This window comes from Pagrus pagrus, assembly GCF_965226575.1.
Source record: "Pagrus pagrus genome assembly, chromosome: 12".
NCBI classification, from domain to species: domain Eukaryota; kingdom Metazoa; phylum Chordata; class Actinopteri; order Spariformes; family Sparidae; genus Pagrus; species Pagrus pagrus.
The window spans coordinates 3,706,727-3,724,202 of record NC_140196.1 but is presented as its reverse complement, the minus strand read 5'-3'; the positions used below and the strand labels follow the sequence as shown (position 1 = coordinate 3,724,202).

Here is a 17,476-nt window from a genome sequence, read left to right as displayed (position 1 = left end):
GACGAGTAGGTGTTCTTGTAAAACTTTCACTGGGTGAGTGTCGAATAAAAAGTTATTCGGTGAATGACGAGCTGCAAACGGCGTTCACCGCAGGAGGGAGCTTTGTGTCACACCCGACCCGACGACACCGCGCCTCGTTTAAAACGCAGCCGTTTGTCTGGCGCTCTATAAAACAGATGTTTCGCCGCCCACCCGGCTGGTTAAAATGATTTCGTACGATTGCATCCCGAGCATAAGTTTTATGTACACCAAGGGAAAAAAAAGAGACCAAACTCACAAGTCAGGATTGCATTACAATACTGCATCGACAATGAGACTTTATTCACAAGTTGTTTACACCGATAGAACAAAATATCTTCTGTTATTTTGTGTATTTTTTTTTGTTTATGTACAGTTTTAATGCAACAGACCAGCCATCTATTGATACTTGATGGAGTGTGTGAAAGAAAGAAAAGCATCGGGGGGGAAATGACCTACTGAGCATCCTCACTGCAAAATAAACACCCGTTATAACAAGTTCAGTTTTGGCCGGTAGAATCAGATCATTTCAGCTCTTTCAATACAGTTTTTCCACATTTTTTACAGAATCTCAACAAGGCAGGGTGATCGAGATCTCACTCCACATGAAACAAACCGTTATAAAGAGGATTTCTTGCAGCGTGTTTCGATTTTGTGATGAAAAATGGAGTCGATTTACAACTTCATGACACCATCTTGCTGCAGCGTTACATCACATCGACACCGCACCACCTTTTAACTGGCTTTAACCATGATCTGCACTGTTTAGAGATGATAATCCTTGGCTTTTGCACTTTTAAGGTCCTTTAGAGGAGCTTCTTGTGCAATACGTAGTCGGGAAAAAAAAAAAAGTGGAGTGTTTTTCTTAAAGATCGTCTCGAGGCCACAGGTTAAAAAAAAGTACAGCACACTAATTTGCTGAATAAATAGCCATGCACTAGTAGCACAGTGTACGCAAGTCACATCATCGATTGAGTGATTCAAATAAGATTGGACTGACTTAACTAGAATTTGATGGATAGAATCTGTCAGCCAATTGAAAGCAGTGAAATTAAGATTTTTACACAAAACATGAGCTGGTTTCCCAAAAGTCATCTTTAGATAATGGATGTGTTCGCTGCAAGAGATTAAGAGGAGTGTCACTTCTCTCCGTCCACAAACACGAGAGTGATTTATGTATTTGCTGAAAAACCCAGAGAGTTCGATCTCTGGGCTGATGCTCGTATTCGACATGTATCTTAATTGTCCAATTAACAGCCAACTTACGAATAATATGACTTTTGTCAATCTTAAAAATCCAAGTACAAAGACGCACCCATGGATGCACACTGTAGGAGTGATCTTAAAGCACGGCATCCATTGATTTCCATTTATTTCTGAACAATATAACAAAAATAACTTAGCAGCAACGTTGTACATTTTTGGTTCAAGTTCTTATTTTTGGGGGAAAGTCTGCACTGCATCATCTTGCAACAATAAGTAGTTGGCTAATAGGCTTTTATCCGAGACAGAAATGAATGGAAGTCAGTGGCTGCATCGAATATGGATCAAACACTGTGTGTTCGATAAAGGTAAACACAGCAGCATGATTTGGTTGGTAGCTATTTAAAGTAGGTCGATTCGAGGGGCGGTGCCATCCAAATGCATCCAACTATTTAACTGTGCAACATGTAAGAATTGGTCCTACTGCTCACTGCAGCTACCGTTAGCCAGTTAGCTCAGTAGGCCATGGAGCTTTGGACCGAGTAGGGTTTGATGGTTAGCATGCTAACTTCAGTTGATATCTCTGCAACATAATACGAACACGTCAAAATGTCCAAACTCTTGATAGTTTTTTAATTTTTTGAAAGGTTTTCAGATAAAATTCTTACTTAATGCACCTTAAACCTGCCATCCACCCTCTCCATTCCCTAGCAGCAAAGATGGAGGGGTTATTCATGAATCAAACCAGAACAAAAACCCAGTTAGTCTAAAGTTGCTTTTGGGAAAAACCAGCTGACGAGTGTCACCGCAAACTACTTCTCAATGCAATACAAGTTTGGCTACTGTACATGTACAAATCATCCATTAATGCTACATAGAAGAACTGCTATTCAGAGGCAAGACTATCTTCTTTTATCATAAAAGTACTAGTCAGAAACACTTGTTCTTATAATGGCCTCATCCCAGTGTGCTGTGGATCAAATTATTTTAATTATTTAAAGAACAGTTCTGCTGTTGAAAGTAAATCAAAGACTCTCACAAACTTCTGGACAGACGGTAACTTCCTGCCCTCAGATTATTATGAACGTTCGTCAGTGTTTATCAGAGAGGGTTTTCATTAAGTAGCAGCACAGCAAACCTTTAATCCACAGGTTAATCCGCCGGAGAAAGGCCATTTTAAAATGAAGCGTTTGCACACTAGCCTCGTTTCCACGTGGCTGGACACATTTACCGGTCCATCTACTGTGTGTTTATTAAGGCAGACATGAGTGTAACTTCACTGACAAGCCACGATATTGGTTGTCCACAAGAGATAACGATTCGGGTCGAAGAAATACGATATTGCTTCTACTTAGGATGATGGAAATTTACACACTGAGAAAATAATAAATCCATGTTTTTCATCTCTCATCCAGCACCAGACCCTTTTTTTTTTTCTGCAGATGTGTTCATCACTTACTGCTAAGAAAAATAAATCATTCATTTTAGTCTCACATCTACTTTACTGACCAACACGGGGCGCTCGTTTACACCGCGACTCTCTAGCGTACTGCATGAAAACATATCAGAAAGCATGGCGCTAAAAATCAGACACAAATACGAGCTTGTGATACAGACATGATGATCAACATCACACACACACACACACACACACACACTCGAAACAGACCGATCGAGGGCGTCAATTCACGGCAGAGTGGCAAAGCATCGACGCTGAAGATAATCTGGGTGCTTAAAATCAGATCTTTTGTTTTCTTTCTGTTAATCGAGTCATTTTTTAAGCCAATTAAGTTTCAGAATATCGTGAAAATTGCAACTTCCCAGAACCCGAGGTGATGTCGTGCAATTTGCAAACCAAATGTATTACATTTGCAATGATGCAAACAGAAAAACAAACATTAATTTGATTTTGACTGAAGTCATTTCGAAGCTTCGAGCGCCGAATCCAGTGCCACACCCAATTGACGCCCGTGAGGTCAGCCCTCATCTAGAAACAGAAACTATGATAAATATTCTCTTTAACAGAACATAGAGAAACATTTCTTTTTTATCAATCTATCAAAACATGTTTAGATGTCACTTTGGAAAACAGGCTGCATGGATCATTACAATAGAAGGAAGGTCTATCTATGTACAGGATTGGTTTCAACGGTTTACTGGCGCAATGTTGACTCGAGATGGAAGGAGAGGACGAGATAAGAGGAAGGAGAGGAGGACCAAACGAGGAGACGTTTGGAAAAAGAACAAGAGGACGTTAAAAAGATGAGGTAGGACAGGACAGGACGAGGGGAGACAATAGGCAGCATCGTGAAAATGTGAAAAGAAGAAGGGAAGACAGGAAAGACGAGACAAAATGAAGAACAGTTGGACGAAGAGGAGAACTGGGATAATGACAGAAGGGGTCAGCGGTGGAAGGAGAGGAGGAGGAGGAGGTCCATCCGAAGGAGGTGCTCCTTCCTACTGTGGAAGAGCTTTCAGAATGGCGTTCACCTCCTCCGCAACGGCCGTCAGCGCAAACTCAAACTGGTCCTGCAGGGAGACAAAGAAAACGAACAAAAGAGAGGAAGAAAGTTAAAAACAGACATGAAGGAGCCAAACTCCGGAGAAGCAGAATGGATTAGTCACCAGTTAGATTTCAGCGCTGCCAAAGAGCCCTTTGGCAAGACGATGAACCTGGTGTGCCTGCAGAAAACAACAACTTTGAAGATCGGCTTTGGCTGGTGAACAAAGTCCTAAAAAAAAATCCCACTTTAGTTCGATTTTACGAGCTGAAATCTCTCCGAGCAGTGTCAGTTTATCACGGCCCAGCTGAGAGGAGCCATGAGCAGTAATCTGCTGCTGTAACAGCCTGAACCCTCCTGGTTTGTACGCTTTCCACCAGATTCTGGGGGATTTGCTTCCATTAAGCCAAAAGAGCATCAGAGAGGTCCAACACTGATGTTATGTGATCAGGCTCGCAGTCGGTGTACTAGCTCAGGTCAGGTTCTGTGCAGGCCCGTCATGTTCTTCACACCAGACTGGGAAAACCATTTCTTTTTGGAGCTGCTTCGTGCAAGGTCCAATTTGTAAGTCGTAAGTTATAAGAAATATTGTTGAGCTGCGTTCCCAACTCGTCAAATACTGACGCTTTGGGTCTGTAGGTCGGGCCAAAAGCGTCGGTATTTGACGAGTTGGGAATGAGACTTAAAAATCACCTTTCTTACAAACTGAAGTGATATTTAACCCATTAAACCTGTGAGCATGTTGGAGTTGTACGCTGCCTGAGATTGAGCCTGCAGACACGATTCAGGGCTGAAGAAACCCACTTTGACGTTTTTCACATACCGATGGAGCTTCCCAATCTGAAAAGTGAAGCAAATGTGGAAGTGCCTTAAAGGCCAGCAGGGGGCGACTCCAATGGTCCCTTTGTATATAAGCTTATGAAAAAAAAATGACCCTAGATCTCACTTGATTCATTAACTCAGCAAACAGTTTCCTCATAAGTTTATGGTCCCAATCGCTCGTTTCAAGTCTTCCTCAACACAGCATGATGTTCATTTTGTAAATAATGGTCCCATTTACAGTAAAATAGATGATAAAGCAAAGTATTCTTTAGGAAGTGGATCTTGTGAATGACCTCAGCTCGACCCTCTCTTCCAGATATAATCACTTCTTGCTCTACAAAAACAAGATGGCGACAGCAGGAAGGCCTAAAAAACAGAAAAATCTATCATGAACTTGTTATTAAGTAGGATTCAGATGTAACACCTTGGCAAATATGAACTTTATTTCGAAAATATCAATGTTTAGTCGTGTTTTAAAGACCTACACATGCTTACCCTTTAGTTTATTGTATCATTACAGGAAGTGGAAGATTAATGGCCCCAACAACATTTCCCCCCCTCGTCAAAATCAGAAATGAAATCTGAGTGCTGAGGCCGGGACGCCTGACCACGAGGGGAATCAATGCGAGAGCGAGAGAGCGCGCCGTGACAGCCGCTTGCTCAGGATGCATGGTTTAATAAAACCTGGATCGATACCACCGATGTTTCACACACATCCTGGCTTTTCTCTCTAATTATGTTCACAGACGGTAATTGAAGTTTCCAGACCGGCCTGATGCCGTCGGTCCGTGTGCAACGTGGCGAGGAATGACTCAGGTTGTTTCAGGTAAAAGCTGCGAGGTGTCCGAGGCAGTGCAGGAGGGTGATTCAGGTAATAATTCATGTATTTATGGTCACTTTGTTTAAAGGGTTCATAATCTGGAATATTATATTAAAAAAATGACCTAAAAGTTTAAATCTTTTTACAATTCAGGGGGCTCAACTTTTGTGATCGCGATCATTCACTGTTTGAATAATTAAAACAATTATTAAAAATGGAAAACCTCCATTTCCATTTCAAACACTTGTTGGCTTTTTATTCGGTTCATAAAAACTAAGGCAGAAGCAGAACCTGTGATACTGAAGCCCCGGGAGCGGACCCATTTGAATTCAGTACATATTCCTCTGTGATCTGGGCAGACCCGACTTTTAATACCTGTTCAGTCAATCGATTGATCTTTCCTGATGCGGAGGACTCGGTGCCAAAAAACTGCAAATCCAGCTTATCTCGCAGCGGGGCCCTAAGACTACTCGCCAACCTGAACCTTTGAGAAAAATGAAGTATAAATGGAGCGATGATCGATCGTTAAGAGAGCGACTGTGGCGAGAAGGTCACAGGTTGGATCCCCGCAACTGTCAGCGACTAAATATCAGAGTTAAGAATGAGAAGATGATGCTTGTGACTTTGTGGAGATTAACTTGCGTCTGTTCGACAGGTTGGTTTTCCCTTTTTCTCAGAATTGGATCTCTTTAGCTGTTGGAGGGCCTTAAAATGACCTTTGCGTACACTTAAAGAAAAAGTTGGTGAACTTTGTGAATGTGGTGCAGTTCTGTAGGCCAGTAACTATAATGCAATTACAGTTTATCAAACAGTCAGGTACAGACTTTGTATCGCACTGAACTTAGATAGTGTAGTATTGTTCATAACAGGGTGATGCACCATTGGAGTCAGATGTAGCTGATGGAGCTAGAGTTGGGTATTGATTAGGTTAGCTTAGCATGACACTGGAAGCAATGGCAAACAGCTAGCCTGGCTCCTTCACAACCCAGTCGGCAGATTATATGATGGAATGGTACTTTTCTGCAAACCACAGATGTGTTGAAACTTCTCTGAAACCCATTTCACTTTAAATTTTCCAGTTGAGAGAACACTGCGTATTGTCTGGTACAGCAGCCCTTTCAGTCTGGGCAAAAAAAGCATTACCATCCACTGATATCTGGCTTTTGTCTTTAATGTTATGGATAAAGACTTTTTAAAACAAGATTTAGCATCTTCTGGATGTAGTCCGATGAGGTATGTGATCTGCAAGGTTGGAAAAGGACACTGGTCTCCTGTTTGGCTTGAACAGCTGTCCTGCTACCACCATACGGTAAATATTGTAGAAATGTCGATATGACATTTGTGAAACCACATTAACACAGCCACGGTTTTCAGAAATGTATTCCAGCATTTTATTCTGGCGACTCGGCCGTCGTTCAAAAGTGAATGCACATACGATCCATTCATCCTGCAGTGACCGGCACCTTTTCCTCTGTGGTACACGCCGTGTAAAACGCTCCAGGCTCAGGGATGCGTGTGCTTTTGTGACAAAGAAATGACCTCATCACGCTCAGAAGGCTTTTTTGAAATGTTAATGTCAGACTATTAAAATATGTTGTGTTTTTTGCAGTCTGTCACCTTCACAATTCAGAAGTTTTCCACATGAACAGACAGATTCAGCTGTGTGTGTGTGTGTGTGTGTGTTACCTTAGTCTGAACCATTCCCGGCCTCTGGTCCCGCAGGTGCTCCAGAGTCGCTGCGATATCAATCTCCTTGGCACCTGTCACAAACAAACAACAACAACAACACACGTATGAAATGGTGTCGTATCGTGTTCAAAGCACGGCAAGATAATCCAGCTGACATCTGTCGGTCTGGTGTTTTATAGCGACTCCTTTCAGAACGGCACAAGGCGATTACATTCGTCCTCTTTGCACAAACAAACACACACACACACACACGCGCGCTGACTCTACAAACAGCTAGGTGGTGGTGTTTTGTTGCCGGGATGAAAAAAGATGAAGAGGGAAAAAGGAACGGTTGGAGAGGAAATCACAGGCCCACATGTTCTCGGCCTTTTTCTGAAAGAAACTGAGCCGATCTTAAAGCCCCTTGTCGGGCTTTGATAGTCGTCCTGTAGCCTTTGAGCTCATGAACGTTGCCCACCAGAGCTCTGTCAGGCCCTGCCAACATCTCACATGCCTGTGTGTGTGTGTGTGTGTGTGTGTGTGTGTGTGTGTGTGTGTCGGGGTCCCAGTGTATCTGCCAGTCGGCCTGTCGTTGTGCCAGACTGGCACGATGCCCCACAGCTGACGGCAGTGTGGCTGCCGGCAGTCAGCTGAGTGGCCAAACACTGGTCAGATTAGCAGACATTGTGATACATTACAACCGGAGTATAATCCTTCTGGAGATTAACACAGAGAAATGTATCTACATCTGTATCATCAAGATCTCTCCAGGTTTTAATAAGCATGCCTCATTATCTTTAACTGACTTTTTTGATGTACTTAAAGCACCAAACATTAAGCAGAATGACATATTTCAGACTATAGTACATTATTACATTATGATAAATGATGCATTAATGTGTTTATCACAGCTGACTAAGGTGGTTGAACTACTTAATAACTACACAAGTTCATCTGCTGGGCTGCTTGTGAATTCCCCCTCAGGCATCAATAAAGTTTTATCTTAATCTCTAATATTACATAATAATTGATTTTTCTAAATTACATTTTGTATTATTAAACTAAATCTGCACAGTGATTAGCGACTAAAGTTGTCAAACAAATGTTGTAGAGTTAAAAGCACATTTGCCTCTAAATGTAGTGAAGTACATGTAATCTGGTAAACCACCTTCAGTGATGTCACTCAGTGTCTGAGCTGCATTGTGGGTAATGTAGGCACCATGATTCGAAACACAGTTTATAAACTGTTCTCTACGAGTGCAACAGTTGTAATAGTGTAATGCTAGAGCAGTGGACTGCTTTTCAAAACCTTCTGCCTACATTACCCATGATGCAACTTAGCCACTGAGTGACATCACTGGAGGCAATTTATCAGATTACATACAGCTTCCTTCCTACTTATTTTAGTAGTTCTCCCCAAGACCCGTTAACACGCTTGAACGGTAAAATTGGTGGAGTTACCCTTTAAATTCAGCACTAGAGTAAATGTACTTAGTTACTTTCCACTACTCAAATCCAAATGAAGTCTCAAGTCGCCTTTCTTCTGACAGTAGGAGACAATTTCTGCTCAGATTTGACTAATTAATGTGTTTTCTGCATCAGTACAATAACAAACACATCAATATGTGTTGTGGTTTTATAAGATGAGCCTTGTTTGACCATTTAATTATATTTTAACACATTTATGCTGTTTTCATTGATACGTAATGTTTTTAACGATACGATTATCAGTGAATTTTACTGTTTGGGATGTAATTTCAAGGTCATCAAGGTTATTTTCATCTCTTAAGGTAACATATATAAAACAGTTTTTTCTGTATTATCGTGTTTTTGTGCAGAAAAGGAAACACTGGCTGATAAATTGTCTGTTTTTACGGAGAGAAAGGAAAGTGTGAGGTAATAAGAAGGAATGAAAAACGCATTCAAAAGCCCGTTGAAAATGCTGAAAATGTAAAGTATTCATGCAGATGCAGAGTTCATTAATACTCTTAATGCGTTTGCATGAAAAAAATAAAGGTGTTAAAGAGATATTTCTGTCAGAAATATAAATTACATCATCTTTAATATGCATTAACGTGACTTTTCCTTTAGTGAACAACATTTCTGTCGAAGACAAATATCTCCTGGCAGGCAAATAAAGTTTATCCTTCTTCTAAAAAGTCCCATTAAGCTCATAATGACCTCATGTCGCCTTATAATGTCATAGCAGCATAACTAATGGCTACAGGTACCAAAACCATTAGCATGAAAAAAGGAGCATAAAGAGAGAAAAATAGATGCTAATGGGGGAAGAAAGACGTCTCGAACAAAAACGAGAAACAGTCGAAGAGAAAAGAGACGAGAGAGGCGGGAGCAACAATTAAATTCACCGAGAACAAGAGAAAGAGAAGAAATTAATTTGTTTTCCGTCCACACGTTTCTCTCTTCCTCCTCCTCCTCCTCCTCCTCCTCCTCCATCCAAATTCAGAGGAAACAAAAAGCGCAAGAATCCTCTTTACTTTTTTTCTTGTTGTGACACATAATAACACTTCTTTCTCTTTCCCTGCATGAAGAGGGAAACGAATGGTGGGAGAGCTGCTCATTCACACCGTTTTCTTATTCTGTTTCACAGGTTTTGTGAGCTTTTTTTTTTTCTCTCTCTCTTTCTACAACACAATAGACCCCCTTCCAGCCAGGAAAAGCTGCAACACACAACTCACTGCTTTAGTTTTTCTTTTTTTTTTTTTGGCGGGGGGAGAAGGAGGACTTAACAAGCCGAGGGCTATTGTGCAGGTTCTGATAAACCTTAAAATGGACGGTATTAAAAAAAAAAAAATCTCCTTATTTGAGCTTTCTCTCTTTCTCTCACTCTCCCTTGAAGGAGACGGTGGAGGCTTGAAAAAAAAAAAAAAAAGGAGGAACGGTATAAAAACCCGGCCTCATTTTGAACTTCCCTCCTCAGCAAGACCCTCGCTTTGGGGTGGAGGTCGGGGAGTAGGACTAAGGAGTGTGCGAAGGGGGGAGTATAGAAGAGGAGAAGGAGGAGAGGGGAGGAAAAAAAAGAAAGACAGGACCCTTGAGGAGGCCGCAAAAGACCCCAGAAAGCCGGAGCCGAGGGCCGGGCTCACCAGCTGGACCTGGGAAAATTAAAAAAAAAAAAAAAAGCGAAAAGAAAACGGAGCGATGCTGAAAAGCTCTCCGGCTCTCGATGGGTTTCATTCGATTCTTAAGATGAAGAGAAGGGTGGCGGGTGGTTGGAGGAGGTGGTGGTGGAGGGAAATGAGGGAGCCTTTTGGAAAAGAAAGAGGGGAAAACAAAAACGTGAGAACCACAGCAATACCTCCTCAACCCTGCAACACCGCCATAATACTCGCACGAATTTACAATTCATTCCTTGGGAGAAAAGGAGTGGGAATGGAGAGAGACGGGGGAGGGAGGGAGGGAGGGAGGGTGAGGGAAACTGGAGTGATTTTGTGTCTGAGAGGGAGGAAGAAGAGGAGGAGGAGGAGGAGGGAAGAAGTGTCTTTGATCGTGATGGGGGGAGCCTGCAAACCTGGGGGCCTCCAGCTTCTCAGGACAGACAAAAAACCTCCAACATAAGGGGGGTGGAGAGCTGAGAGCAGCGACGTAGTGGAGGGAAAACCAGACTGGTTTTCTGAGGGAGAGATTTTATCCACCGAAATTAGATTCATCAGATGCAGGGCCGAGATTATAACGCACATTTGGGGGCGACACATCCGCTTCAATATTCAACCAAACCCTGTATGGAGGACTGAAACTGCCAAAATTAAAAATAAAGTTCTTGATAACCTGACTCACTTCGTCTGAAATAATAATTTGCAAGTGTAATCGGTTAGCATACATTAGCTAGCCAATAAATAAAAAGTTCAGCCCCTGTGGAAAATTTTCAGATTCGAGTTACATGTTGACTCCACGGCTACGACCTTGATCAGATGTTAGCCAACCTGCACTTTTAACAGCGGATCGGCAGAAGTATTCAGGGTATTAGGGGGAAATGAAAATGTCTTGAGGAGCTTTGACATGTAGGCGACGAGGAAAAATAACCCTGATGATGTCATGAGAGTTATTTCTGGGCTTGGAGACAAATTTAAACAAAAAAATCAGGGTTGTGGAGTTTTAGAGACATTTTTTGGGGGCGATCTAATGAAGTTGCATTATGAGCAGTGTTTTTAGCAACAGTAAAGAAGTACTATCAGCATGATGTATGTAAGTAGAGTGTTATAGTATTAAATACGGGCTGTTAGAAACTACCTGATACTGGATTTAAAACATACAAGCTATATAATGGAAGCACTGATTCAAATTTGTCACAAATCTCTGATATTTCTGTCTTTATACAGCGCTGGATTATCATTATGGAAGTAATCAGCCTTATAACTGTATCAGGTTAAGCTGGAGCTAATTTTTACTCCTCTACTAGCAGGTATTTTTTGACAAATATTCATCCTTTTTGGAGACGATCGTATGGTTTTGCAGGTAAAATGAGTTATAAAAGTGCAAATCTAAAAAAATAATATTACAGCAAAGAGACAGAAAGCAGCTAAATCCAACACACGAGACAGATCTCGTGTCATCACTTGTCAGGTGAGCTTATCCACTTTCGGGGGATTGTTCGGGCGTTAACTTGAAGGATTACACGTTCCTGTTTTCCTGTTTACGAGTTTCCACGAGGCCTCGGGGTTTATGAAGCCTCTTCAGAGGCGGCTAGATAAACTAAAACACTGAAAACAAAGCTGCGTTTCCTCCACACTGAGATTGCACATTGTGTTCTAGGTGGTGAAATCCACTTTGATCCCATCGCAGTAAAACCTCTCTAACACCTCAGACACGTCCTGTTCTGATCCCATCATGTGTTTTCCACCTCAAACAAATGGCCTGCTCTCTCGTAGCCAAAGAGATATTTCATCTAATATTCTGTTTATTTCCATCTCAGAGCACATCATGAAGGTCTGGCATCGGTTTTTTCGACGATGCTTTATTCATCCCTTTTGGTTTTATCAGCTTGAACTCCTCAGACAGAGAGTGAAGTAATTAAACTTTAAAAATTAGGAATAATTTACAGACCTTCTGTTAATGATGCCGGGTGATGAAATCATATCATCCTGCCTTTTTTTTCTTTCTTTTTTTGGGGGCTGCCATCTTGTGAAGCTGGCTCGTATAAAAAACTACGAAGAGGCAATAAAATCAAATCAGAGTTTAGGGTTCATCATGAATTTCAATATGCTTTGTTTTAGCATCGCCAAAGACACAATGAAGTTGTTGTCAGTGACACATTTTAATGTGTTAATGAGCCATTATTTTTCCAGCTGCTTCATAGTGGAGCTGGGCCTGGATGGCAAAATGGATGTTGAGAACTTTTACTTCTACAGGACAGAGATAAAAGGGTACCGAGGACACCGACCCGTCTCATCCACCCAACCCCGCCTTTTCCTCGGCCCGGCCCCTGGGTGCTGAGGAGGGGCCCCGAGGCCTCCCGATCACAGTGTGACAGCCTGGGGAAAAGGGCCCCGACGCCCGACTGACCCTTTGATCTGGAATTAAAGACCCAGGAGCTCGTTCTGCTACAGCAGCAGCACCACCGTGGGACACTTCACACACACACTTCACACACACACACACACACACACACTTACAAAGAAACAAAAAGACACACAGACACACACATTCACACATGTAAAATCTGACACTGCTGTGAGAGTCGACATCAGCATCTGACGGTGAAATCCTCATCGGGAACATTTTATTTCACTCTTTTTATTGACAAAAGCTAAATAAAAGCCTTTTCCACAGTGTTACACTTTAGTCTCCTATCAGCTACTGTTTCAAACAACTTATACACTTTGAATCTGCAGACGCAGCCCTCTGTGTGGTGGTGGGAAAGATTTTTCTTCAGGCGATGAGACTTGAAGAATTTTGATATTTACCAGTAGCACAAAGGGACAAAGGGTTAGTCAAAGGACACATATTTTCCTCATTCTCAGGTTCATAATTGTATTTTGGGTTACTACTAGAATAGCTTTACCTGTTTTAATGCTCAAAAACACATCAGTTTTCTGTATTCCCCCTCTGTCTGAAAATTTAAGCTCCTGTCTCTTTAAGACCCCCCCCCCTCCTCCTGAATACCCAGCCTTCCTCTGATTGGTCAGCTCACACATGCCTGAGCCAGCACTGCTCACAACAGCAGAGCAACTGTGCTTATGTGCAAATGTGTGACACGGTGACGTAGTGTGATGTCACAAAGTCACGCAATTAAAGGCGGGACTACTGACGAGGCGTTTCAGGAGCAGTGTTTTCTGTGGGAAAGAGGAGCTTCTGTTGATGTGGACTTTTTACCTTTCAAGATATTTTACATACAAAAGCACCTTTAAGGAAAGGAAAATAATGAAAAAGCATAATAATGCTCCTTTAATTAAATAAATTATAATTACAAAAGGAGTCTTAAATACTGGATACTGCTTTAAAATTAAATATATCGTCACAACTCGATGGAATGACATTTAATTTACCGTCATGTCATCAACTTAATTACTGCACTGTGTTTATTATATCACGCTCTAATGATCGTAATTATCACACACTCATAACGCGCTTCAAACTCACTGACCACGAGTCCTGATGGCGCTTCAAATAAAGCCTTCAGGGTGATTTTAAACAGTTAGACTTTAAAAGTAAGACGATACTCCATCTCTTTTTACTTTCCTGTCATTTCCTCTCTTTCTCTCATCATACCGTGGATGCCACATGTTTTCTTTTTTATCCCAGAGTTGAAACGTGTTTAATCGGCATGACAGGAGAGCTAAAAACCTGCAGTATGGTGCCAAAACAGGATGGCGTCAACTGTGATAATGAAACAGATATTAATTAGGAGTAATTAAGCAAAAAACTAATAGATATAAGTGCTAAAAAAAAAGCCCAGCTTGTTTTCTCTGGATCACCCATCATGTAATTATCTAATTAAATATCATTATTTTTCAAGGCAATCATCCCATTTTATTCAAATAAAGGTTGATAATAGTGACAATATTTTGACAGCAGTGTTTTTCATCCCCGTGCAGCTTATAAACTGTGAAGTAAAAGGGAGGGAGGAGGGTGTTGCCATGGTAACGCAAGTCCACATAGTCAGCAAGGATGGACAGAAGCGGCGGGAAAGAAAAAAAAGACCAACACCCACCTTTAGCCATCTTGTTGAGGACCATGTCCACCAGGACGTAGGTCCCACTTCTTCCTGCTCCATCGCTGCAGCGGCGGGCGAGAGAGCACGACACAGAGTGAGGGTGAGGGGAGAGAGAGAGAGAGGCAATAATTAATTTAATAAAACATCGTATCATTCTGATTTCATATCCATTGTTTCATTATATTGCTATTATAGGGGAAATTACTGACATGAAAGAAATGTAATTGTCAAGATGAACTGACGTAAGTATGTTCTCTCCTTCGTCTCCAAAGTTTTTATTGCATAAAATATTTACCTGTTAATAACACGAGGCTGTAAAACCTGAAGCAGCTAAATGAATCTGCTGCAGCTGCTTTTCACTGAAGACTGTTGTAGTCTCACAGTGGACTTTGCTTTTAAACTGTCATATATAATCTGCAGGAAAGTCTGTCCTTTGTAAAAACCTGTAAAATACGACTTTGGAAGTTCATTTTCACTTTTTTTTAAGTTCTCTCATTTCTCATAAAGCATTCAGGGGGAATTTGGCAGCTCAGGCACTTTAGTACGTGACGTATCAGGCTCACACTACCTGTTTGTGACCTAACTGTACTGTCTGGAGGTGGAGAGGAGGCTGCCGGACAGTGACGGCAGTTCGAGACTGCATTTCAACATTTGTAAGAGTCACGCCTCATTTGTGACGACAAATAAAATGACATTTTTGATGTCCAGACATGTTTGTTGCGAGCAAAACAGGTATTTTAAGCCAAAACATGATTTTTTTTCCTAACCAAGTGGTTTTTAAGCCTCGTCACAGGATAAAATTGAGAATTTCACCAAAAGAAATTTGCAGAAACGTGCACTGCCGACATTATTTTGTTTGCCGATTGGGTTGCATTTGAACGGCTCAGAAGTTTTAATTGTGATAATATATCGGATCCATCTGAAGGTCATTTCCGTCAAGTCGCAGTCCGGAGTTACACAAAACTGCATGATCCACAAAGTCATCCCCTCCAGCTTCACATGGAAACACCCTGCAGCGTCTCACGCCGTTACAGCTCGATGCGTCCGAGCGGAGACAGCTAAACCTGCTCAGCCTCGTTCCTGAGTCGATCCTGACACCATCAGCCGAACCGAACCTAACATTGTTCTCTTGCCCAGATCTTCCATCATGATGACTTTAACAAGTTTAGTCTGGCTGGCAGCTGCGTGCTTTTTTTCTCCAGACAAGGACGAATTAACGTTCTGTCTGATGCAAATTTATATAAGATTGTAAACGAGTAGAAATGATTAAATTTGAAACGTAAACGAGCGTTTAGAAACGCTTGGCAGCAGCATTGCTTGCTGGCAAGTCGGTACGTCTCACAGTGAAGTTATATCATCAGAACAACATACACCCACAGATTCACCCTGGAAACACAACTTATGTCCTATCCTCTATCATATCGGTGTTATTGTTTTTCCCGGAGTGAAGGCAGATGTAACAGCGCTGCGGCGTTAAGCAGGTGAGCAGTCAGAGAGATTTAATATGTCGAGGTTTATGAGTCCTCTAATGCTATTTCAAGGGGATAAACAACTTCAAAGGCGTATAATTATGGAACAGAAAGGCTGAAGAAGGCGTTTTATTTTTGGTCAGGAATTAAAAAGCGTCGAAATATAAACCTGTTTGTCTGACGCGGACGCGAACGCGTGTTCTTCTATTCGAGTGTGCATCAAAAAGGCGACGACGACGCAAACTGAACACGGCGCGCAGAAAGAAAGAATTAGACTCTGTAACGTATGTGGAGGGAATATTTTGTACCCTCGATTTATTTTCAAGTGTTGAAAATTGATGTCTGCACCCCTACCAGTCTATTTCATGGGCTGGTGTGTAATCCAGCAACTCAAGTGTGTGTGTGTGTGTGTGTGTGTGTGTGTGTGTGTGTGTGTGTGTGTGTGCTGGCATGCGTCCATACTCTCTGAATATTTCATTTTCACCAGGGCCTTGGTTATTTTCTGCAAGCACACACACACACACACACACATACGCCCGGTGACAGTAATTGAGCAGTACCACCACAGCATCAGTCTTTGTGTGTGTGTGTGTGTGTGTGTGTGTGTCGTCTTCACAGATACTACTATCACTCTGATCTCAGACAGTTTGTGTGTGTGTGTGTGTGTGTGTGTGTGTGTGTGAGCGTCTCGTACAGGTTATTACGGCGTGATTAGATCTGTCGTATCGCTGCACCTTGCCAGGATCATTACAAGGCGATCAAAGATATGTGATGTGTGTGCGTGTGTGTGTGTGTCAGCACAAGCCCGAGGGCTGTGAGTAAACACGTCAAGATGTCTGCTGCCTCCTCTCACTCTATTTAAAATGAGAGACGGGTGGAGAGAGAGAGAGAGAGAGAGAGAGGGGGGAAGGAAAAGAGAAGAGACGAGGCAGAAGGAGATGTAGAAGGTAGAGCGAGAGAAGAAATGGTAAAAAGAGGCAGAAATAAAGAGAGACAGAGGAGTCGAGTCGTCTGAATGCTGCGTGATTATTGAATTTCTGCATCTGCGCTCTCTGCTGTTCGCTCACTTCTCCCCGTGATTGCTTCACTCTGCTCTCTGTATACATTAGGGTGATAAATGGCGGCGCACAGGTGGGTTTGACAAACTCGTTTGAAAGTGAAAGTCTGCAGGATGAATGTGTCTCCATCCTTTCATTTACTACAGTTAGAAACATCAACGGCTGGTTAGCGTTTAGGAACGAGCTGCGCTTCGGTCCGAATCTGAGGTCACAAGCGAGGATATGGTTCTGGTGCCTCACAGTAACGCCTGCGGGTAAAAGAGCTGCAAAGGTCTCGAAGAACCCTCCGTTTGGAGGACTTGCACCTAGTGAAGTGACCCGGGGATATTCCCATCACAGCCTCGCCCAATTTCAGTCTATAAACCAGTCTAATGCTGCACTCAGGCCATGCCGGCACAATGGGAAATAGGGAAAACTTACTATATTTTCAGCTTGGGAGTGTTCATGCATTCATAGCCACTGGCATTTAAGATGTTTATCCCCTTTGCTGGGAATGAAATGAATCCTACAGTAATTCTCTCTGTTTGGAAATTGTAGTCACCAAACCAGAGAGAGTAAATTTAGACCCACAGTGACACGATACAACAGATATCCCAAAGTCTAAAAATCGTGAGCGAGCGCTAAAAGAAGAGGATCCGTCCAGGCAGCGCAAATTTAGGTGAAGAGTCACGGATGCAAGTTAGAAATATTTCACCTCGAGTGAAAGATTCATACTTTTCCTCGGGCTATATTTGTCGATTTTC

General features: G+C 42.1%; 1 protein-coding gene across 1 annotated transcript in view; it reads right to left on the bottom strand.

Annotated features, from left to right (window-relative positions):
• Positions 1 to 280: 280 nt before the first annotated feature.
• Positions 281 to 17,476, bottom strand: part of LOC311266736 (receptor-type tyrosine-protein phosphatase N2-like) — a 205,473-nt gene continuing 188,277 nt past the window's right edge. The window contains exons 21-23 of the mRNA XM_084369258.1: positions 14,204 to 14,268; positions 7,051 to 7,124; positions 281 to 3,750 (exon numbers count right to left, since the gene is read on the bottom strand). Of these exons, the coding sequence (XP_084225384.1) occupies positions 3,679 to 3,750; positions 7,051 to 7,124; positions 14,204 to 14,268 (211 nt within the window). The 3' untranslated portion in view covers positions 281 to 3,678. The remainder of the gene's footprint in view (positions 3,751 to 7,050; positions 7,125 to 14,203; positions 14,269 to 17,476) is intronic.